This window comes from Dermochelys coriacea, chromosome 6, assembly GCF_009764565.3.
Source record: "Dermochelys coriacea isolate rDerCor1 chromosome 6, rDerCor1.pri.v4, whole genome shotgun sequence".
Taxonomy (NCBI): Eukaryota; Metazoa; Chordata; order Testudines; family Dermochelyidae; genus Dermochelys; species Dermochelys coriacea.
Genome location: NC_050073.1, coordinates 86,944,419 through 86,967,999, shown reverse-complemented (window position 1 = coordinate 86,967,999; position 23,581 = coordinate 86,944,419). Strand labels below are relative to the sequence as shown.

Genomic DNA, 23,581 nt, shown 5'->3' with positions numbered 1-23,581 from the left:
TGGGTACTTGGCTACTCCTGTGCCTACCAGCCCTCTATGTTCCCGAGGGGGAGTGGCATGCACCGTGAGGGGCTGCCGCTGTGCCATCAATCAAGAGTGATCACAGTAGGTAAAATTAACACTTCCATAGAGCTTCATCAGTATGAACTAATTGCAGTGCAGCTGCTCGGGATGGCAGAGAGATGGAAACACTTCCTGGAATACTGGCAGGGCCATACCCAGCTCAGGACATGGTTGGGCAGAGGGTCACAGAGCGGCAACAGCGTGGCTTTTAACCAGCAAAAGTAAAACTATCCTTTCTCCACAGCTGCTTTGTGGCTCCCCCGGTTTGCTGAGCAGTGTGACTAGAGTAGCTGCACAGTCTGAGGCACATGGGCAGCTGCTAACAACAAGCTTTTGCCCTTGAGGTGAGTGCTTACAATCGTACTTTGCCAGTCTGTGTGCTTTACAGATAAGTCTCAAACCCCAGCTGAGAGGGAGGTGTGTTACAGATGGGGAAACTGAGGCACAGAGCTGCTAAGTGACTTGTCCAAAGGTGCAGCGAGTCAGCTTCAAATGAGAACACCAGATCTGATCCTTATCACTAGCTCTAAGCCCCAGCTCACACTCCCTGTGTTCATTCCCTTAGGGGCAGTGGGATTGGGTGGAAGCATGTACCTTACTGTGCTTTATATACCAGGTACTCTTGGAGTGGGGTTGCTGTTGTGTGATAGGTGAATCAGCATAACAGTGCTGCTTCTCCTTGCCAGCTGATTTCTATAGGCTGAAGAACCCTAGCAACAATGTATTTCCCATTTCCTCCCCTCTGTTTCTTTTATAAAGACCCAGCCGCACCCCAAATCCGCTCTGCCTATTGCCCTTCTCTATGCTGAGAAGAGCTCCAAATCTGCAGTGGCCTGCAAAAACTAAAATAACATTGCAGGATTAATTTCCCAGCAATCCATCAGTGAGCCAGTGTTGATTGCATTGATAAACTGTTAATTACAAAATCAATGGCTATGAATTTTTACAGCTGCCAGAGCACCAAGGAGGAGGGAGGCTGCCAGGCTGTGGCCCACAGGGGCATACGGCATGGTAATCTAAGGACTCCCTCCTAACGTGTGCATTCAGCAAGAGCCATGCCTGCACTTCTGCAGAGCTCCGTGAATGGGGGACAGAGAGCATGTGTGATAATGGACAGCCAGTCTGTCGAAGTTGCTGCAGACAGTGCCTATTGCCTCCCCCAACAACAAAAGTTTAGTTTCAGCTGCCACCCTGGGGCCCCATAGGAGCAGGGGTCTCCATGTTCTACCCTCACAGAATTTGTGGCACAGTTCACCCCTTGCTGCAGAACTGTGCTCATGTCACCTCAGCACTATGTCTTCAGGCAGGGCAGCTGCAGAGAATAAAGGGATAAGATTACGGACAGGATGAGACGCTCCTAACTAACTAGGGCTCTGGGCTAACCTGCGGGGAGCCCCTCACCACTAGAATTCCTCTGAATACTTAGGCTCTGGGTGGCAACGGCTGACACTGTGGCACACACAGCACGGAGTAACAGGGCAACTGGTGATTCAGAACCTGCTCCCTGCCGGGATGTTTAGAATGAAGTATTTGGGAAATGGTGGTCTTCACTGCTCTTTATTGGTTGTTGTTCTCCAAATAAAACCACACACATTCTCTCCAGTAGTCCCACGCAGCATCTCCTTGAAGCTTTACGCACAAAAAGGGTCAGTGACCTTCCAGGGCTCCAGCGATGGAAGCTGTCTCCCAGCAATCCCCTGTCTGTGCTCAGCTGAATCACTCAGCTTCTTCACATAGACTTTCAGGCCAGAAGGGACCATTGTGATCATCTAGTCTGACCTCCTGCACATTGCAGGCCACAGAACCTCACACACATAGGGGGTATTAGCCCTCCAGGATTCTCCTTGAGTATCCAGGAATTAAAGATTAATCTTTAATGTGCTGACACCTCCAGGACTATGTACAACCAAAATTGGCGCGCGCACACACACACACACCTTTTAATAGACCTATAACCTCTGTCTGAATTATTGAAGTCCTCAACCCATAATTTAAAGAGACTCCACCATTTACTCTAGTTTAAACCAGCAAATGACCCATGCCCATGCTGCAGAGGAAGGTGAAGAAACCCCAGCGTCGCTGCCAATCTGACCTGGGGGAAACGAGCACGTGGGCAAGACCCACTAAGCAGACACAAAGAATTCTTTCCCAGGTAGTAACTCAGAGCCCTCCCCAGCTAGTGCCCCGTCTCTGGCCACTGAGGATTTTTGCTGGTAGCAGTTGCAGATGGCCACATGCCATTGTAGGCAATTTCATCATACCAGCCCTTCAGCATTAATCAGGTTCAGTCTTGAAGCTAGTTATGTTTTTTGCCCCCACTGCTCCACTTGGAAGGCTATTCCAGAACTTCACTCCTTTGATCCATTAGAAACCTTTGTCTAGTTTCAAGCCTAAACTTGTTGAGGACCAGTTTATATCCATTTGTTCTTGTGTCAACAATGGAGCTTAACATAAATAACTCCTCTCCATTATTTATCAAGAGCAATCATATTTCCCCTCATCCTTTGTTTGGTTAGGCTAAACAAGCCAAGCTCCTTGAGTTGCCTCTCATAAAGTAGGTTTTCCATTACTCTGATCATCCTAGTAGCCCTTCTCTGCACCTGTTCCAGTTTGAATTCATCTTTCTTAAACATGGGAGACTAGCACTGCACATAGTATTCCGGATGAGGTCTCACCAGTGCCCTATGTAATGGCAATAACACTTCCCTCTCTCTGCTGGAAATACCTCACCTGATGCATTCTAGGATTGCATTAGCCTTTTTCACAGCTGCATCACATTGGTGGCTCACAGTCATCCTGTGGTCAGCCAATGCACCCACGTCTTGCTCCTGCTCTGTTGCTTCCAACTGATGTGTCTCCAGCTTACAGCAAAAATTCTTATTAGTCCCTACATGCATGACATTGCATTTTGCACTATTACATTTTATCCCATTTCTATTGCTCCAGTTTTCAACATCCTCTAGATCTTCTTGTATGCTATTCTGATCCTCCTCCATATTAGCAATACCTCCCAACTTTGTCATAGCCACAGATTTTATTAGCACATTCCTACTTTTTGTGCCAAGATCATTAATGAAAATGTTAAATAGGATTGGTCCCAACACCGATCCCTGAGGAACTCCACTAGAAACCTCCCTCCAAACTGACAGTTCACTTTTCAGTATCACCCATTGTAGTCTCCCTTTTAACCAGTTCTTTAGCCACCTTTCAATTCTCTCATTAATCCCCATCTTTTCCAATTTAACTAATAATTTCCCATGTGGAACTATATCAAATGCCTTACTGGAATCCAGGTAGATTAAATCTACTGCATTTCCTTTGACTACAAATTCAGTTATCTGCTCAAAAGAGGAGATCAGGTTAATCTGGCATGATCTAACTTTTGTAAAACTATGTTGTATTTTAGCCTAATTACTGTTTATCTCTATATCCTTAATTATTTTCTTTTTCAAAATTTGTTCCAAGACCTTGCCTATAATTGAGGTCAAACTAACAGGCCTGTAGTTTCCCAGATTACTTTTTTCCTCTTTCTTAAAAATAGGTACTATATTAGCAATTCTCGGTTAAAGGGTATGACCATCCCCCCAGTTTACAGATTCATTAAAAATCCTTGTTAATGGGCTTGTAATTTCATGTGGCAGTTCCTTTAGTATTCTTCTATGGAGATTATCTGGGTCCCCTGATTTGGTCCCATTAAGCTGTTTGAGTTTGACTTCCACCTCGGATGTGGTAATTTCTACTTCCATATCCTCATTCCCATTAGCCACTATTCCCAAAGCTCTTTATTAGCCTTATTAAAAAGAGAGGGCCATGCCTAGATTATCTTTCATCTCCTCTCTATCCTCAGTGCTCAGCAGCCCCACTTCTTCTTTCCTTATTTTATTTTTGTTTATATAGCTATATAACCTTTTACTGTTGGCTTTAGTTTCCTTTGCGATAATAGAGTCATAGAAAATCATGGTTGGAAGGGACCTCAGGAGGTCATCTTGTCCAACCCCCTGCTCAAAGCAGGACCAACACCCACTAAATCATCCCAGCCAGGGCTTTGTCAAGCCTCACCTTAAAAACCTCAAAGGAAGGAGATTCCACCACCTCCCTAGGTAACGCATTCCAGTGCTTCACCACCCTCCTGGTGAAAAAGTTTTTCCTAATATCCAACCTAAACCTCCCCCACTGCAACTTGAGACCCTTACTCCTTGTTCTGTCATCTGCTACCACTGAGAACAGTCTAGATCCATCCTCTTTGGAAGCCCCTTTCAGATAGTTTGAAAGCAGCTATCAAATCTCCCCTCACTCTTCTCTTCTGCAGACTAAACAATCCCAGTTCCCTCAGCCTCTCCTCATAAGTCATGTGTTCCAGTCCCCTAATCATTTTTGTTGCCCTCCGCTGGATGCTTTCCAATTTTTCCACCTCCTTCTTGTAGCGTGGGGCCCAAAACTGGACACAGTACTCAAGATGAGGCCTCACCAATGTTGAATAGAGGGGAATGATCACGTCCCTCGATCTGCTGGCAATGCCCCTACTTATACAGCCCAAAATGCCGTTAGCCTTCTTGGCAACAAGGGCACACTGTTGACTCATATCCAGCTTCTCATCCACTGTAACCCCTAGGTCCTTTTCTGCAGAACTGCTGCCTAGCCATTCGGTCCCTAGTCTGTAGCGGTGCATGGGATTCTTCCGTCCTAAGTGCAGGACTTTGCACTTGTCCTTGTTGAACCTCATCAGATTTCTTTTGGCCCAATCCTCTAATTTGTCTAGGTCCCTCTGTATCCTATCCCTCCAGCATATCTTCCACTCCTCCCAGTTTAGTGTCATCTGCAAACTTGCTGAGGGTGCAGTCCACGCCATCCTCCAGAACGTTAATGAAGATATTGAACAAGACCGGCCCCAGGACCGACCCTTGGGGCACTCCACTTGATACCAGCTGCCAACTAGACATGGAGCCATTGATCACTACCCGTTGAGCCCGACTAGCTAGCTAGCTTTCTATCCACCTTATAATCCATTCATCCAGCCCATACTTCTTTAACTTCCCTCAAGAATACTGTGGGAGACCGTATCAAAAGCTTTGCTAAAGTCAAGGAACAACACATCCACTGCTTTCCCCTCATCCACAGATGTCCAACTCTATTTGGCTTTTGGCAGTTCTCACTTTTTCCCTAAACTTTCTGTCCTCGAGGAGGTAGCTTTCCTTGCTACTCTGTCCCATCTTCCATTCCTCATGGGTTTTCTGCTTTCTCTTAATAACCTCTTGGAGGTGCTTGCTCATCCAGTTTGGATGAATTTCCCCCCACCCCATGCTTGGGATGCAGGTTTCAGGTAGCTTCTGCAACTTTGGCAAAGTGGTTTCAAAAGGGCAAACTTAAGGGAATTAGTTAGGGAAGTGGACTGGACTGAAGAACCCAAGGATATGAATGTACAGGGGGCTTGGAATTAAAGTCCCTAGTTGCAGACTTATTTTGTTTATCCTTCCACTTAGTTTAAACTGAATTAGCTCATGATCAGTAGAGTTGGGGACTGGCTCAGAGGTACATCTGTAGGTGCAGGTGTCAGCCATTTGCATGCAGGCATTTATATGTGTCCCTGCATTTGTGCAAGTGTGCCCCTCAAGATGGAAATTGAGACCATAGTGACATTACAGGGACATTAAGGTTAAGTCAAGTACTAAAAAGTTAGAAAATGCCAACCTAAGGTCAGCTGTGCAACCTTAATTCATCCGCCTGTGTGTATAGATGTGATGCAGGTTTTTAGTTACATGATCACATTCTATTTTTTCCACAGGAAAAAAACAGAGGCATGCAGGGAGATCTCACACACTGTTGACTTTCAGATATTCGAGCAAGAAATACCGGGGCTGTAAAAACCAAATTCTGCTTGCAGCTGTATTGCACCAACCCACTGAAGTCAAAGCAGTTGCACCCCTGTAGCTCAGAGCAGGATTTGGCTCAGCATTTTCTAATCCTTACCCTTGTTTTTCCTGGTTCATGGAGTCAGAAGCAGAACCACAGAGCGGCTGCTGAGAGTTGGTTGCTTTATTTTATGGTAAATATTGTTCTGTCACAGCCCTGTAACTCATCCCACAGACTGTCTGCTCCAGCATATCCTGAGCTGGGCATTGCCCTGCTTATGCCCCAGGCATGAGCATGGCCGAGAGAGAGAGCAACACTGAGTACTGAAGCGTCTATTGCAAAAAAACCTTGATGGCAGCATCGAGCTCATATGTCCCCACTTAGAGCATAGCCCACAGAACAGCCTCCTGTGTACTCCTTAGCACTTTAGCCTAACTGGGTGGGTGTTAGGGCCTGTAGCTTCCTTCACATCACTGCTCTGGTTTCTGCTCCCAGTGTAATGCAGGGACCTTCCTTTTAGGTTAGAGGCTATTTCTTCATGAAGAGTTTAGTAGATTGCCAAAAAGCCACAATCAAGAAAGAGGCCCTCTGTGGCTAAAAGCCCATCCTGGTCCAGTGCAAAGTGAAGGCAGCAATTAGAAATATAAAAGCAACTCATAACAAATGGAAAAAGAGGGAAATAGATGGCAATCAATATAAATCAGAAGTGATGAAGTGCAGAAAATTAATAAGGGAAATTAAGGACATCAGGGAAAAATCTATGGCTGGCAGGCTAAGGACAATAATGAAGGTTTATTTAAAAAGTATATTGGGAACAAAAATCTAGCAACAGTACTCCATTACTAGGTGAAAATTGTGCACTTGTTAATAATGATGCAGAAAAGGCAGAAGTATTCAGTAAATATTTCTGTTCTGTATTTGGAAAGAAGCAGAATGATGTAATCTCATTATCTGAGGATGAAGAACTACTTTTCAGTCCCTGAGTAACTGAGGACGACGTTAGACAACATCTAGGCAGGAACATTTTTAAAATCAGAAGGCCCAGATAACTTGTACCCAACAATCCTAAAATATTTGGCTCAGGAGCTTTCTGGCTCACTGATAATTTTTTAATAAATCTTGTAATACCAGGGAAAGTCCAGAAGACTGGAAGAATGCTAATATGCCAATATTCTAAAAGGCCAAGTGTGATGACTTAGAATTATAAACAAGTTATCCTGAGTTCAATTCCAGGAAAAATAATGAAAAGCTGATTCAGGATTCCATTAATAAAGAATAGGAATATAACATTTGATAGTCAATATTATTTTATGGAAAATAAGGCATGTCAAACAAACCTGATTTTGTTCTTTGGTGAGATTGCAAGTTTGGTTGATAAAGGTAACTGCGTAGAAAAAATAGATGTAGACTTTTGTAAGGTGTTTAACTTAGTAGTACACAACACTGATTAAAAATTAGCACTATAGGATAGCAATAAAGCATGTTAGCTGGCTAACTGACAGATCTTAAAAACTAGTTGTCAATGGGGAATCCTCTTCAAATGGGGTTCTGCAGGGATTGGCACTAGGCCTGATGCTGTTCAACATTTTCATCAAGGATCTGGCAGTAAATATGAAATCACTGCTGATACACCTTGTGGGTGATACAGATTGTCGAAGTGATACCTAATGATGAGGACCGTGTGGTCATACAGAGCAACCATTGAAACAAAATGCCTTTTAATACAGCCAAATGACAAGTTATTCATCTAGGGACAAAGAATGCGGACAATACTGCCAGAATGGGGGATTGTACCCTGGAGAGCAGTGATTCTGAAAATAATTTAGAGGGCTATAGTAGACAAGCAGTTCAGCATGAGCTGTCACTCCAAAGCTATGGCAAAAAGGGCCAGAGTGGTCTTATAAACAGGAATAGTGAGTAGGGGGAGGACTTTACCTCTGTTACAGCATTGGGGAAACCAACTGGAATAATGCATTCAGTTCTGGTGTCCACGTTTTAAAAAGAAGGTTGAGAAATTAAAGAGGTTGTAGAAAAGAGCCACAAAATTATTCAAGGACTGAAAAAAATGCCTTACAGTGAGAGATTAAACAGCTTGATTGGTTCAGCTTACCAAAAAGAAGTTTGGGACATGACTTGATTAAGCTGTATGAGTAGCTTCCCGGGGAGAAAATACCAGGCACTAAAGGGCTCTTTAATCTAGTTGAGAAAGGCATAACATGAACCAATAGCTGGAAGCTGAAGCCAGACAAATTCAAATGAGAAAGTAAGGACAAACTGTTAACAGTGAGGTTGATTAACCATGGAACCAGCTACACAGTGAAGTGGTAGATTCTCCAATTCTTGATATCTTCAAGATTGGATGCCTTTCTGGAAGCTATGCTTTAGACTATTACAAACACAGCTCATTGAGCTCAATACAGAGTAACTAGGTAAAGTTAAATGGCCTGTGTTATAGACTAGGGGTTCTCAACCTTTTTCTTTCTGAGGCTCCTCCCAACATGCTACAAAAACTCCACAGCCCAGCTGTGCCACAACGTATTTTTTCTGCATATAAAAGCCAGGGCTGGCATTAGGGGGTAATAAGCAGGGCAACTGCCTGGATCCCCATGCTCCAGGGGTCCCCGCAAAGCTAAGTTGCTCAGGCTTAGGCTTTGGCTTGAGCCCCAGGTGGCGGGCCTTCGGGGCATCAGCCCCATGCAGTGCGGCTTTGAGTTTCTGCCCTGGGCCCCAGCAAATTTAATGCTGGCCCTGCTTGATGGGCCCCCTGAAACCTGCTCGTGGTCCCACAGGGGATCTCAGAGCTCTGGTTGAGAACCACTGGACTAGATGATCTAATGGCCCCATCTGGCCTGAAGCTCTGTGAATCTCTGAAAGCTTAGGCAGGCAGGTCTCATCGTGCAGTAGCTTTAGCTCTGATGACTTTCACTGTTCCCTGGCGGACAGATGTGCAAGTAGCAACCTTTTCAGCTGCATGTGCAATATTAACATAGCACACACTATCTGTTGTGATTTGGGGCAAGCTCTCACTGCCCTAATCCCAACCAGTGACCTCACTCTGCTCTGGAGGGCCTCTCCCCATTTTCTGGCTAAAGTGGAGTTTACTCTCCGTGGCCTGTTCAGACCTTGGCTTCTCTGGTGAGGCTGCTAACGAAGGGGGACAGTCAGTGCCAACTGTAGTGGTGGTTTTGGTGTTGTAGCCACTTGTCAACTGGGATTGGAACCCTCAACTAATTGCACACTGGCCAGCACCCCATACATTTGAGTAGGGTGTAAAATCTGATTTTACAGTCTGACTTCTCTCTAGTCACCACTGAGTTGGGCCAGATTCAGACAGGGCCTTTGAAACAAAAAGTGCTGAATCCCATTTTCCAAGAGCCATCTGGCTCCCTCTGACCCTGGCTTGAATCGGAACTGGTGACTTCAAGATAAAAGGCTCCATATCCCATTCCCTGATCCAGCCTGTCCCCCTGACCTAAGTCTGATTGGATCCAGTACACTAGTTGGGAAAAGCTCCATATTCAGTAGTTCTGTCTCCAAAAGCCAGCCAGTCCCCCCTCTCAACAAACTTGAAGGCCAGATTGGAGCTGGGGACTCATGAGTGAAAGGGCTCATATTTCATACCTCAACTCCTGTCCCAGCCAGTCATTCCTTTCCAACCAGGGCCAATATTGGGAGCAGCATTCTAAGAGGGAAAAGGGTCGTCTATACCCTATTTCCAGACCCCCTGGAGATAAGGCCTACATTTCCACCAGGTACTCAATTCACTTCTAAACTGAAGGGAAAACAGTGGGGGAGAGTGGGTGCTGTGTTAGATCCACTGGAGAGACTCATTGTTACCAGGAGGCAAAGCATAGCCCGGCACTGGTCCTCTGACTCCTCAGGAGCATCTTAGAATGCTAGATCCATGTTGGCCTTGGCTCCCTGAGCCTCACAGCAGTCCGGGTCATGGCTTTACCTGAGTTGGCAAGGGCCAGGGCCTTGAGTGTGACAAACTCCTCCTTCTCCACCTTCAGCTTCTTGTACCGGCGCACCAGCTGCAAGATGGCCATGTAGAGCTCCAGCAGCCCCGTCAGGCGCGAGTGCTCCTCATCCATGATGTAGTCCTCGGCGTAGACCAGCTTGTCCTCGTAGGGCAATGAGCGGTACACAATGCCCAGGATGAGGATCTCCATCCAGGCGCTCTGCAGGAGGCTCATCTGGTCCCCCAGGGAGAGATTAGAGAAACCTGGCAGGGCAAATGACAAGCAGGGTCAAACTGGGATGGGCTCCAAAGGCTGTATCCCCCATAGCTCCCCAGTTTTTCTGGGAATCACTCCATCTTCCCAATCCCCTGCACTTTACCTGGGGTCTCTGAGCACCTCTCCAAAGCCTGTGGTGAGCCTGCCAGCCCTGGTCAATGTCCTTGGGTTTGTGGGGCTCATGCTAGCGCTCAAAAACTGCTGTGGAGACGGTGCTCTGAAGTTGTGGCCTGGGCTGGAGTTCTAATGCCGCCTCCTTCCCCCCCCACCCCAGGCTTCAGAGCCTGAGCTGCTATGTCTACAGAGCTATTTTTAGTGTAGTATTGGGAACCCACGTCTCTTGACCTGGGCTGGAAGGCTTGCTGCTGTGGGCCGTGTAGACATGCCCTGTCTAGATACTTGCGTGTCCCTCATCATGTAGTGTCTGGCACCTCTGGAATTCACCCATCTCTCTACTTCCCAGTCCACCTGAAGCCCTGCCTGGAATCCATCCTTTGTGCTCCCCATTTTTCCTTGCAATGCTGTCCTGAATACAGCCCAGTCCTCAGGCCACACGATGGTGGGATGTACCCTGACCCTGTTCCTGCTGCAGTACTACCTGGTTGGTACTTTGCTTCCCTGTTCCTCCTGCTGTATTTTATTTAATGCAACCCATTCTCCTCCCATCCCAGCCAGGAACTCTGCTGGCTTGACAGGGAAGCACTCCAAAGGGAGTCAGTGGACTCCTGATGGGGTAGGAAGAGAAGACACTTGCCTGAGTTTCAAGCTCATCATGATCAAAATGCCATCTCAGCCAAAGATGCTACACTATAGCACACTGGAGGATCAAGTTAAATCCATATGAAAACATGATCCACTTCTGACCATCACAACTCCCCGCACTCAGCGACTCCAGCTTTCTAATGAGAGCTCCATCCAATATTGAAAAATGCTCAGGCTGCCAGACCAAACCCTAAAATACCAACAGATGCGTCGGTATGAACAAACCAAGCAGCAAGACGGTACGGATCCCTCCACAAACATAGATCCTGGCCACATGAATAGAGCTTACTACAGAGATGGGCAGACCTGAGACAGACCCTCCCCAAATACAGACGAAATGACCATAAACTGGGAGGCACAAAGCACTGCTCACACCGAAAGAAGTGTGAGTTCACAACCCACATGACAGAGGAGAGTGAGACGAGAGGCATTCTCTGCTCCAGTGTCTGACATAAAAGGGAGTGTGAGAAAGATTTCTCCTGAAATGATCAGACCTCATAAGAAGCTTCTCATCAGAAAAGCAATGAGGAAAAACTCTGCTGGAGCCTAAGAAAAAGGAGCGATATGGCAGAGATGGCCTCAGGCTCTGTAGCAGCCTGACATTGGATCCTGAATGGACACAGTTGCCCTGTGTCTATTTGTCAGAAAATCCTAAACACGGTATGTAGTGTCCCTGTCCACCCTGACAGAGACCTGAGTGGGGTGTCTGTCTCTGTTTACTCTTCGGCAGCACTGGGGCAGCCTGTCCTGGCAATAGAGTTTCACAGCACTGAGTTGAAATGGGAAGACCTGGGTATTTCTAAGCAGCAGAAACACCTAAAACTTGGTGTAGCATTCTCTCCCCTTCCTCACCTTCAGGCTCCTGCCTTTCTCTCCAACACTGGCTTTTTTCCCCCTCCATTTTTCTCTCATAACTCGGGGTCCTCTGCCCCTGGATCACTCTCCTCCTGCAGCCCTGTCTGAGCTCATTAGCCTCTGCCTCTGAGACTCCTCAGCCCGGCAGGCTGTGAACTGTGTGCAGCGAGATGCCCTTTCTTCCCACAGCCTTCACCGCTCACGTCGCTGTGTCTGGGCCCAGGTAACCAGCCATTGCAATGATCATTTGATTTCTCTTGTTATCAAGTCAGCAATTAACAAAAGAGCTGGTGATTGCTGTATTGACTGATTGTAGGTTCTGTTTTTCTATCTGTGCTATCTCAGCCCAAGGAAGTGAGGGCAGAGGGATGCGTGAGTCTTATTTATTTATCACTACGCCATGTTTTGTGTTTGTGTTGCCAGGGGAAGAAAAGGGTGATAATGGCATGGCAGCCCTTGGACAGCCAATTTCCCTTATCAGGCCCCTGAATAGAAAAGAGGCCCCAGGCCACATTAATTAACAGATACCAATCAGCTGTCACGTGCTGTGTGTGTGAGGTCTGGGGGTAGAAGTGGGTGGGAGGGAGGAATCAATAATCCATTTGGGAGGAGTGCCAGAGGGAATAAGGGAACAGCTAAAGACCACCAGGGAGACAAGCTGGAATAAAGAGTGAAATGAGTTAGATTGAATCCCTAGCTGAGTGCTATCTGCCCAACAGCGTCTGGTCTATCATCACTGTGCGAGGGATGCTCGCGCAGAATCCCCATTGCCACACGCTTCTCTCCAGATAACAATCCAGGCCTGTTCCAGGCCTTGAATATGTTTGTATAGGAAGGACCTGCTGCGTTCTTGAGTTAGCTGTGCTTGGCCAGGAGTGCCTGGAGGTCCTGCAGGGTTAGGTGTTCACATTAGTAAAGTTTGGTGCCCCCTACTGCAGGCTGTCACAGCCAAGAGAACAGTAACATATGGGTTCCTTCTTTTAAAAAAATCCGTTTCTCTTAGACCTGCCTCTTCCGTTGCCCTCAGCCCCTCCTTGGCAGCTAATATACAGTCCCCTTTTACCTCAGCCCTTGAAGGCAGCATTCTGAGTAAATGGGAGAATGGGCTGATGTGAAGTGTGCATCAGGCTCCTGATCTCCTGATTTCTGACGCTTTGCTGACACTGCCCTCTACTGCATGAGGAGCTGATGCTATCCCCTCTGGGAGAGAGGATATCTGCTGTGCAGAGTAGTTATTGTAGTTTCAGTTCCCAAAGTTTATAGCCTTTCTCTCTCTCTCCCCATCTGTACTCCCCATTCCTACCCTCAGTCCAACTACTGTGGCATTATCCGTTCATTCAGCTACAGAAAGGAAGGCTGCTCCAGTGCTTCGGGTTCTAGCCTTGAGGGCCCTAGATTCAACTCTCACAGCTGTCCTGGGTCAGTTGCTTAGTCTTGCTCTGCCTCAGTTCCCAATCTGTAAAATGGGGATAATAGCACTTCTCTCCTAAAAGAGATGTTGTGACAATAAATACAGTGAAGATTTTGAGGTGCTCAGCCACCTGGTAATGGGGCCCAGACACACAGAATTTCCTCCTGCTTTTCTTTTTGGATAGTGTCAGTCAGTTCTTCCAAGTTATTTCCTTTCTTTGCAGCTGCTGGTGTGCATAGTATGTGGCTTTGCAGGTGTGTGTACAAAGTCCATCCTGCTCTCTTTGGATCTTGTGCATTGCTTTGATTCCTCTGGCCTCCCAGAGCAATGCTCAGACCCATCCACCTCTGTAAGTACACCTTATTAATCACCAGTCTTCCCACTTCTTCCCATGATGTCATCCATGAAGTCTCCAGCTTGACCTACTTGTCCCCAGTCCCAGTAGGCAGTATGTTCTTTCCCCACTATGCCAGCACCATTGGGAACAGCCCCCTTTGCTCCTGCGCAGAACTGAGTCCTAAACTTTCTCTTCAAAACACACCGTGGAACCCCACCTCCTGCTGGGTTCTGATTCCCCCTGGGCTCAGTCATTCTCTCCAAAGTGTCACCTCTGCATCCTAACTCCCAAACCACCTGCAGCTGCTGGTCTAAATCCCCCTTTCACATGGGCATGCTCTCCAATAGGCACCCACGTAAGAGCGAAATGTGGCCTGCTTCCTATACTGCCATTGTACTGTTACATACAGTGCCTCCTTCATGGCCTGTACAAATGGCAAGTACTTGTGGAAAGGTTTGGAAAACTGCTAGAAAGTATGCTGGATGGAAATGAATTGTGTATAGTAGATGGACCTAGGGAAGTAGTTTTCAACCTTTCCAGACTACTATACCCCTTTCAGGAGGCTGATTTTTCTTGTATACTCCAAGTTTCACCTCGCAAAGTCGGACATAAAAATACAAAAGTGTCACAGCACACAATTACTGAAAAACTGCTGACTTTCTCATTTTTACCATATACTTTATAAAATAAATTGTGACACCTCCCTCCCCGGTTGAAAAACTCTGATATAGTATACAGAGCAGTATAAACAAGTCATTGTCAGTATGAAATTTTGGTTTGTATTGATTGTGCTAGTGCTTTTCATGTAGCCTGTTCTAAACTAGGCAAATATCTAGATGAGTTGACATACCCGCTGGAAGACCTCTGTGTACCCCTGGGGTACATGTACCCTTGGTTGAGAACCACTGACCTATGGCACCTGTGCCTGTCTCTCTCACCCCCTTCGAAGATCAGTCATCACCAGAGAATTGTGATTTAAAGAGCCAGATTCTGATTTCACACTGGTATAAATTAAGTAACTCCATGGACCCCAGGCGAAGTGAACTCTGGATTTACGCTGGTGTCACTGAGTTCAGAACGTGGCCCAAAGAGTTTAGGTCGAGATCTGTGGTAAGAACTAGAAGCAGTGAGCGAGCCTGTCCCCAGGAAGAAGGAAGCTTCCTGTTCTATTGGAGCTAGTTAGTAGCAGTGTGAGGTTACAGGTCAGTTGGCATCAGCATGGACTCTACACCCAGCTTCAGCCATCTCCCCTGTTCTTGTCCATTCTCCAGAATCTCTGTTAGCTGGACTAAAAGTGGGAGAGTTACTGGCCGTAAAGACCTAATCTATATGCACAGCAAACCATCAGTTGACTCCTATACCAGTGAAGAAACGAGACTAGGGAGGCAGAAATGATAAGAAACGGTACATAGACAAAATCCCACTGAAGGCAAAAATAGAGCTACGGGGTTAGATCCTCAGGTCTGGCTGAGCTTTGCTCAACACAGAGCAAAGAAACTGTTTTATGTCACCTTTGTAACCTGCACCACCGTGCAGCCGGCTAAAGGCTGTTTGGTGCAAGTTAGAGCACTATTTAGGGCTGCTCTAACTTCCACTTAGCTACAATGGCCCCCCAAGGGATAATTATGGCAGTTGGGGATTGTTGGTCATGCGGCCTTTGCCATAGCAATGCTTCCTAGGCCAGGCAAACAAGATTGGTGGTGCAGAGCCAGCTACACTAGGCCTATACTGCCTGGAGATCCCCCTCTGACGGGGGAATTCTCAGGAATCCAGCTAAGCAGCTTTGCACCAGCAGACTGGCATAGAGGCACAACAGTGGGGGGGCCAGCATCTGGCTTGCAAGCTAGGGCCCCCAGTTCCCCAACTTTATTTATTTGTTTTACAGTACATGGCTCTGTTGTCCTGGGCACTGCATGACAATCAGAAACATAGAGCCCCAATGATTATACAGCCTAGGGCCCTGATGCTGCAATTGCTTTGTGGAGAGGTGTACATATTGGTTTCACCTTGAGCAGCTCTCTAAGCACTGGTCTACACTAGGAGTTGAGGTCAAATTTAGCAGTGTTTAAATCGATTTAACCCTGCACCCGTCCACACGACGAAGCCCTTTTTTTCGACTTAAAGGGCTCTTAAAATTGATTTCCTTACTTCACCCCCGACAAGGGGATTAGCGCTGAAATCGGCCTTGCTGGGTCGAATTTGGGGTACTGTGGACGCAATTAGACGGTATTGGCCTCCAGGAGCTATCCCAGAGTGCGCCATTGTGACCGCTCTGGACAGCACTCTCAACTCAGATGCACTGGCCAGGTAGACAGGAAAAGGCCCGCAAACTTTTTAATTTCAGTTTCCTGTTTGGGCAGCATGGTGACCATGGAGAGCTCATTAGCAGAGGTGACTATGCAGAGCTCATCAGCAGAGGTGACCATGATGGAGTCCCAGAATCGCAAAAGAGCTCCAGCATGGATCGAACGGGAGGTATGGGATCTGATCGCTGTATGGGGAGAGGAAGCCGTGCTATCAGAACTACGTTCCAGTTTTCGAAATGCCAAAACATTTGTCAAAATCTCCCAGGGCATGAAGGACAGAGGTCATAACAGGGACCCGAAGCAGTGCCGCGTGAAACTTAAGGAGTTGAGGCAAGCCTATCAGAAAACCAGAGAGGCAAACGGCCGCTCCGGATCACAGCCCAAAATATGCCGCTTCTGTGATGAGCTGCATGCCATTTTAAGGGGTTCAGCCACCACTACCCCAGCCGTGTTGTTTGACTCCTTCAATAAAGATGGAGGCAACAAGGAAGCAGGTTTTGGGGATGAGGAAGATGATGATAATGAGGTTGTAGATAGCTCACAGCAAGCAAGCATGCAGAGAAACCGGTTTTCCCGACAGTCAGAAACTGTTTCTCACCCTGGACCTGGAGCCAGTACCCACCGAACCCACCCAAGGCTGCCTCCCAGACCCACCAGGCAGAGAAGGGACCTCTGGTTAGTGTACCTTTTTAAAATACTATACATGGTTTAAAAGCAAGTATGTTTAATGATTAATTTGCCCTGGCATTCGTGGCTCTCCTGGATATACTCCCAAAGCCTTTGCAAAAGGTTTCTGGGGAGGGCAGCCTTATTCCATCCACCATGGTAGGACACTTTACCACTCCAGGCCAGTAGCACATACTCGGGAATCATTGTAGAACAAAGCATTGCAGTGTATGTTTGCTGGCGTTCAAACAACATCCATTCTTTATCTCTCTGTGTTATACTCAGGAGAATGATATCATTCATAGTCACCTGGTTGAAATAGGGTGGCTTTCTTAAGGGGACGTTCAGAGGTGCCCATTCCTGCTGGGCTGTTTGCCTGTGGCTGAACAGAAATGTTCCCCGCTCTTAGCCATGGGGAGGGTGGAGGGGCTAGCCACAGGCTGGGGGGAGGCAAAATGCGACCTTGGTACGAAAGCACATGTGCTATGTATGTAACGTTAACAGCAAGGTTTACCATGAAAGAGTGTACCCACTGTTGTATAAAATGTCTTTTTAAATACCACGGTCCCTTTTTTTTCCTCCACCAGCTGCATGTGTTTCAAGGATCACAGGATCTTCTCCTTACCAGAGGCTAGCGAAGATTAGAAGGCGAAAAAAACGCACTCACGATGAAATGTTCTCTGAGCTCATGCTGCCCTCCCACACTGACAGAGCACAGATGAATGTGTGGAGATAGACAATGTCAGAGTGCAGGAAAGCACAAAATGATGGGGAGGAGAGGTGGTGGGCTGAAGAGAGGGCTGAAGCTGAAAGGTGGCGGCAGCATGATGAGAGGAGGCAGGATTCAATGCTGAGGCTGCTGGAGGATCAAACTAATATGCTCCAGCGTATGGTTGAGCTGCAGGAAAGGCAGCAGGAGCACAGACCGCTGCTACAGCCCCTGTGTAACCAACCGTCCTCCTCCCCAAGTTCCATAGCCTCCTCACCCAGACACCCAAGAATGCGGTGTAGGGGCCTCTGGCCACCCAGCCACTCCACCCCAGAGGATTGCCCAAGCAACAGAAGGCTGGCATTCAATAAGTTTTAAAGTTTAAAACTTTAAAAGTGCTGTGTGGCCTTGTCCTTCCCTCCTCCACCACCCCTCCAGATGCTTCTCTCCTCCACCACCCCTCCTGGGCTACTTTGGTAGTTATCCCCCATTTGTGTGATCGAATTAATAAAGAATGCATGAATGTGAAGCAACAATGACTTTATTGCCTCTGCAAGCAGTGATAGAAGGGAGGAGAGGAAGGCGGTTAGCTTACAGGGAAGTAGAGTGAACCAAGGGGTGGGGGGTTTCATCAAGGAGAAACAAACAGAACTTTCATACCGTACCCTGGTCGGACATGAAACTGGTTTTCAAAGCTTCTCTGATGCGCACCGCGCTCTCCTGTGCTCTTCTAACCACCCTAGTGTCTGGCTGTGCGTAACCAGCAGCCAGGAGATATGCCTCAACCTCCCACCCTGCCATAAACATCTCCCCCGTACTCTCACAGATACCGTGGAGCACACAGCAAGCAGTAATAACAGTGGGAATATTAGTTTCGCTGAGGTCTAACCGAGTCAGTAAACTGCGCCAGCATGCTTTTAAACGTCCAAATGTACATTCTACCACCATTCTGCACTTGCTCAGCCTGTAGTTGAACAGTTCCTGACTACTGTCCAGGCTGCCTGTGTATGGCTTCATGAGCCATGGCATTAACAGGTAGGCTGGGTCCCCAAGGATAACTATAGGCTTTTTAACATCCCCAACTGTTATTTTCTGGTCTGGGAATAACGTCCCTTCCTGCAGCTTTTGAAACAGACCAGAGTTCCTGAAGATGTGAGCGTCATGTACCTTTCCTGGACATCCTACGTTGATGTTGGTGAAACGTCCCTTGTGATCCACCAGCGCTTGCAGCACTATTCAAAAGTACCCCTTGCGGTTTATGTACTCGCCAGCTTGGTGCTCCGGTGCCAAGATAGGGATATGGGTTCCGTCTATGGCCCCATCACAGTTAGGGAATCCCATTGCAGCACAGCCATCCCCTATGACCTGCACATTTCCCAGGGTCACTACCCTTAATATCAGCAGATCTTTGATTGTGTTGGCTATTTGGATCACAGCAGCCCCCACAGTAGATTTGCCCACTCCAAATTGTTTCCCGACTGACCAATAGCTGTCTGGCGTTGCAAGCTTCCACAGGGCTATTGCCACTCGCTTCTCAACTGTGAGGGCTGCTCTCATCTTAGAATTAATGCACCTCAGGGCAGAGGAAAGCAAGTCGCAAAGTTCCGTGGAAGTGCCCTTACGCATGTGAAAGTTTCGCAGCCACTGGGAATCGTCCCAGACCTGCTACACTATGCGGTCCCACCAGTCTGTGCTTGTTTCCCGGGCCCAGAATCGGCGTTCCACTGCATGAACCTGTCCCATTAGCACCATGATGCCCAGGGCCCGTGCTTTGAGAGAAGTCTGTGTCCATGTCCTCATCACTCTTGTCACCGCGCTGACATCGCCTTCTGGCCCAGTATCGCTTTGCCAGGTTCTGGTGCTGCATATACTGCTGGATAATGCATGTAGTGTTTAATGTGCTCCTAATTACCAAAGTGATCTGAGCGGGCTCCATGGTTGCCGTGGTATGGTGTCTGCACAGAAAAAAGGTGCAGAACGATTGTCTGCCGTTGCCCTGACGGAGGGAGGGATGATGACGACATGGCTTACAGGGAATTAAAATCAACAAAGGGCGTGGCTTTGCGAGAAACTGAATGGTCCCCTCAAGGATAGAACTCAACACTGGGTTTAGCAGGCCATTGATTTCACAGAGGGAGGGAGGGAAGAGAAAATGAATACAAAACAAATCTGGTCTATTTCTTGTTTTGAGCTACTTCATCTATCTTTATACATCCTGCTGAGAGCAGACTGTGCAGTATGACTGTTAGCCATCGTCATCTCCTGGGTGCTCGGCAGAAGACGGTGCAGTATGACTACTGGCCATCGTCTTCTGCTGGCTGCAGATTAAAAGACAGTGCACTGTCCGTAGGACTCACTCGCCATGAGACGAAACAAGGGAAATGACCTGACTGAGTCACTGCTATGTTTGCCCAGGCGCCCGGTTAAAAGAGCCCCCAGGACTATGTCAACGACGGCTACCAGTCATACAGCACTGTCTGCTGCCAAAAGGCAATAAACTGCTGCTGTGTAGCAATGCAGTACCACGTCTGCCAGCACCCAGGAGACATACGGTGACGGTTAACTGAGCGGGCTCCATGCTTGCCGTGGTATGGCGTCTGCACGGGTAACTCAAGAAAATAGGCGCAAAAAGAGTGTCTGCCCTTGCTTTCACGGATGGGGGGCTGACGATATGTACCCAGAACCACCCGTGACAATGTTTTAGCCCCATCAGGCACTGGGATTTCTACCCAGAATTCAAATGGGCAGCAGAGGCTGCGGGAACTGTGGGATAGCCACCCACAGTGCAACGCTCCAGAAGTCGATGGTTGCCTCAATACTGTGGACACACTTGCTGACTACATGCACTTAGAGCATTTGTGTGGAGACACACACAATCGACTGTATAAAAACGCTTTCTACAAAACTGACTTCTATAAATTCAACCTAATTTCGTAGTGTAGACAAACCCTAATATACAGAGTCCAACTGCATTAATGATACAGCATCTAAGAACTTCCAGCAATACGACTGCATTACCTGTGGTGTTTGCCAGCACAGCATTCAGAAAGCCCCAGCAATGAAAGGTAAATCTCCTCCACTAGATTACAACACTGGGGAACCTTCAGCAGTGAGACATGCTTGTCTCAATGCTACTATATGAGGGCCTGGTCCTGAAGGGTGCTGAGCACTCAGCTTCCTGACACCACTCCTACCGCTTATGCCCTTGTACTGAAGCATTCAGGAATCTACAGTGCTGGGCTGCAGCTGCGTTCACTCCGCTATACCCTAGCACCCTACCTGGCCATCTCTAGCACAGAGCCACACATGCATTTCCTTCCCATGTATTCCAGCTGCAGGTTGCCACAGCCCCTGTGGAAAGTTAGTTGATTTCCCCTAGCTGATGTAGTGACATTTGGGTTTTTTTATTTCAGTGATTTGGCAGGGTGAGCTCCCAGAATTTTTTTTTTAAACCCACACACATAATTTGTGGCAAGTGGAGTTCATAATCTGTTAATTTATTATCATTTCTGTCATCCTGGAGGGCCATTAGCAGAGGTAATAAAGGGAGCTGTAATTATAGGATCTGAGGCCACTCCAGACACAGCTGCTGTCACTCCACTTGCCATATTTCATTCTGTGCTGGTGCTAGCAGCATCCTAGTGAAAACAGCACAACGGCTACCTTGGGACAGCCTCTGTTGTTGTCCCTCAAAGGAAGTCTCCTCTTCCCGCAGAAAAGCATGTGTAAAAGGTAGATGAAATACAAAGGTGATTAACAGAGGGGCTGGGTGGGAGGAGAAAAAGAAGGAGGGCAACGACTCCAAGCTGGCTGGGGAGGACACAGAGCTAATAATGTTTGCTGAACACTTTTAAATCATGTTTTCATGTTTCTGATTGCAGGAGAGTGGCTTTAAGCTTAATCAGTTTCATTTTGCTGACATTAAGAGTTTGCTCTGGGACCTGGTATCTGAAGTGCAGGGCTCAATCCTGTGCCTTGGTTTTAAAAACAGCATTCTAACTTAACACAAGACTGACAGATGTGATCTTTAGTCCTTTCGCTTTGTTCTTAGTGTCTGAGATCTAGGGGCCAGGTTCACAAGGGGGGGGCTTAGGCGCTTAACTGCCACTTTAGGTGCCAAAGGCTTTGTCTACACTGGCAAGTGAAAGACAAAACTTTTGTCGTTCAGAGGTGTTTAAAAAAACACACACACACCCAGAAGACAAAAGTTTTGTTGATGACAAGTGCTGGTGTGAACAGCGCTTTGTCGGCAGGAGCGCTCTCGTTGTCGGTGGAAGTTTTTTGTCAGCAGCCATGTCGCTAAAAGCTGCATAGTGTAGACATAGCCTTTAAGTCCAACATTAGAGCCTCAAAAATCCCTTTTCCCAGCAGCTCCTTAACACTGTAGGCACCTACATTTCCACTGATAAGGTCTCCATGGCATCTAAATTTCTGCCAGGGCTGTGCACATGCCCCCAGCTGCCCAAGTATGGAGGGCAATGACAACTTAAGTAGTCACTGGAGCAGGAATTTGAACTCTCCCACAAGTGCCCACCCTCTGAGTCAGTCTCAAACTCTAACCCTCTATGGAATAAAACTCCAAAACAAAAAGCACAGTCACAACTGGGACAGATCACAGCTATGAAAAGAAAACAGCTAATTCCTCCCCATCCCAGTTTTGGTCTGAGAACTAAGAGGTCAATTTGATGTCATAGGCCATCCTGAGATTGCCATTTTGCCAAATTCATCTGTTTTTTTTCTTAGCCATTGCGAGCAACTGAATGACTGCAAAAATAGTGTGAACTAGAGTTTCAGGTAAGGCATTCTGTGCCTGAAAGTGGGCTGACCTGCAGCTCTGCCAGAGGTTGTATAAAATTACTGCAGTAACAACTGCCAGAGGCTCAAAGAAAATACACAGCAAATGGTTGTCCTACCTTATCGAGGTAGATACCAAATCCTCTGGTGTCTGAAAAGGTTCAAAAGCCAATTGGCCACAAGTCTGGCCATGCAACAGTGGAACTCTCCGTTTCAAACAAAAAGATCCCAAGCATGGCCATTAAAGGAGCAGAATAGTAGGAAGTGTGCCATGGGGTGTATCCACACTGCAGGAAAAAGCCATGCGGCAGCCAGTCTCCTGGGGCTTGCACTACGAGGCTAAAAATAGCAATGTAGGTGTTCCCACTCAGGCTGGAGCTTGGGGGGAAGGGTCTCAGAGCCTGGGCAGCCCAAGCAGGAAGATCTGCAGTGCACGGGAACCCACAGTCTCCTCTGTCCCAGGGGAAGCCTTTATCTACTATGTACTTCCCTTGTGAGCTACCTCTGACATACAATTTCTGGTGAAATACCTGCCAATGTCTATCCCTGTACTTGAAGGGAACTCTATTATTTCGAAGGAACCACGGTGCCCCACTAAGACAACCTTGCGGACAATTCAAAACTACTGAATGATGTTATGAAAAATATTCCTTCAGGACCCTCTGGTATAGTGCGCTCCTAATGTGTGAGCCACGTGCCAGAATGCTGTTGCCTGGATTTGCCAATGGAAGATCAGTTCAACATCTTAAACAAGCTGTTTGTAAGAAGGAGTCTGCTGGGCTGTTGCAGGAAAAATACCTGTAGGGGCCTCTTCCCCTTGGCCAAAGAGCGATTTAAGTATTTTATACAAAGTGGAACAGCTTCAACAAGAGAATCCCAAGTGGCGGAAGGCATCTCTGGCCAGTCTTAACTTGATCTAACTACCTCTGAGGTCCTAGCTTAGGCAGCTCCCCCCTTAGCATGCTGGCTTCTGTTAATCCCCTTTTTAGCTCCAAACTCTCCCCAGGCCTGGGTGCCTAACTTGCGGCTGTGAATTCTACTGGGTGGCAGGGTGCCTAACGGATATATACTGCAAATGCTCAGCCTAAGTGCCCCTTGGGAATCAAGCCTCACATGTCTATGAGCACAGTTGTGCAGGAACCTGAGCATGTGATCGCCCTGATGTGTGAGCTCCTTGGTGTCTGGGGTTCAGGGAGTGCAGACTCAAGGGAACAGACTGCATTGACATGCCCATTTGAGTCAGTCCCCTTCCCCGTGCTCCTGATGCGCTCAGTTTGTTTTATAGTCATTTTCTATTTCTGACGGAGGATTAAAATAAAAAGGTTGTATCCTATTTTATATGTATTAAAATCTCTTGTATAAAGCACCCAGAGCTCTTTGCTCTAAAAGCAATATGATTACTTTGTTACTGTTGAGCTGGACTGAGCCCTCTGACCAACCCAGGAGCTGTGTTGATTGAGTTGCCACGCTAGGGTTTTTTTTTGCAGGAAAGGGAAATACAGAGAAAACAGAGGAGGTTGGAGGAGTACCCTGTCCTTCTGGAAGAAAAAAAACAGCCCCTTTTACAGAGCAGCAGTCATCTTGCGCTTA

The 23,581-nt window shown here is 47.3% G+C and overlaps 1 protein-coding gene across 1 annotated transcript in view; it reads right to left on the bottom strand.

Moving 5' to 3' along the window:
- Positions 1 to 23,581, bottom strand: part of ESRRB (estrogen related receptor beta) — a 237,324-nt gene that overhangs the window by 4,735 nt on the left and 209,008 nt on the right. Inside the window, exon 9 of the mRNA XM_043516231.1 lies at positions 9,869 to 10,138. Within this exon, the coding sequence (XP_043372166.1) occupies positions 9,869 to 10,138 (270 nt within the window). The remainder of the gene's footprint in view (positions 1 to 9,868; positions 10,139 to 23,581) is intronic.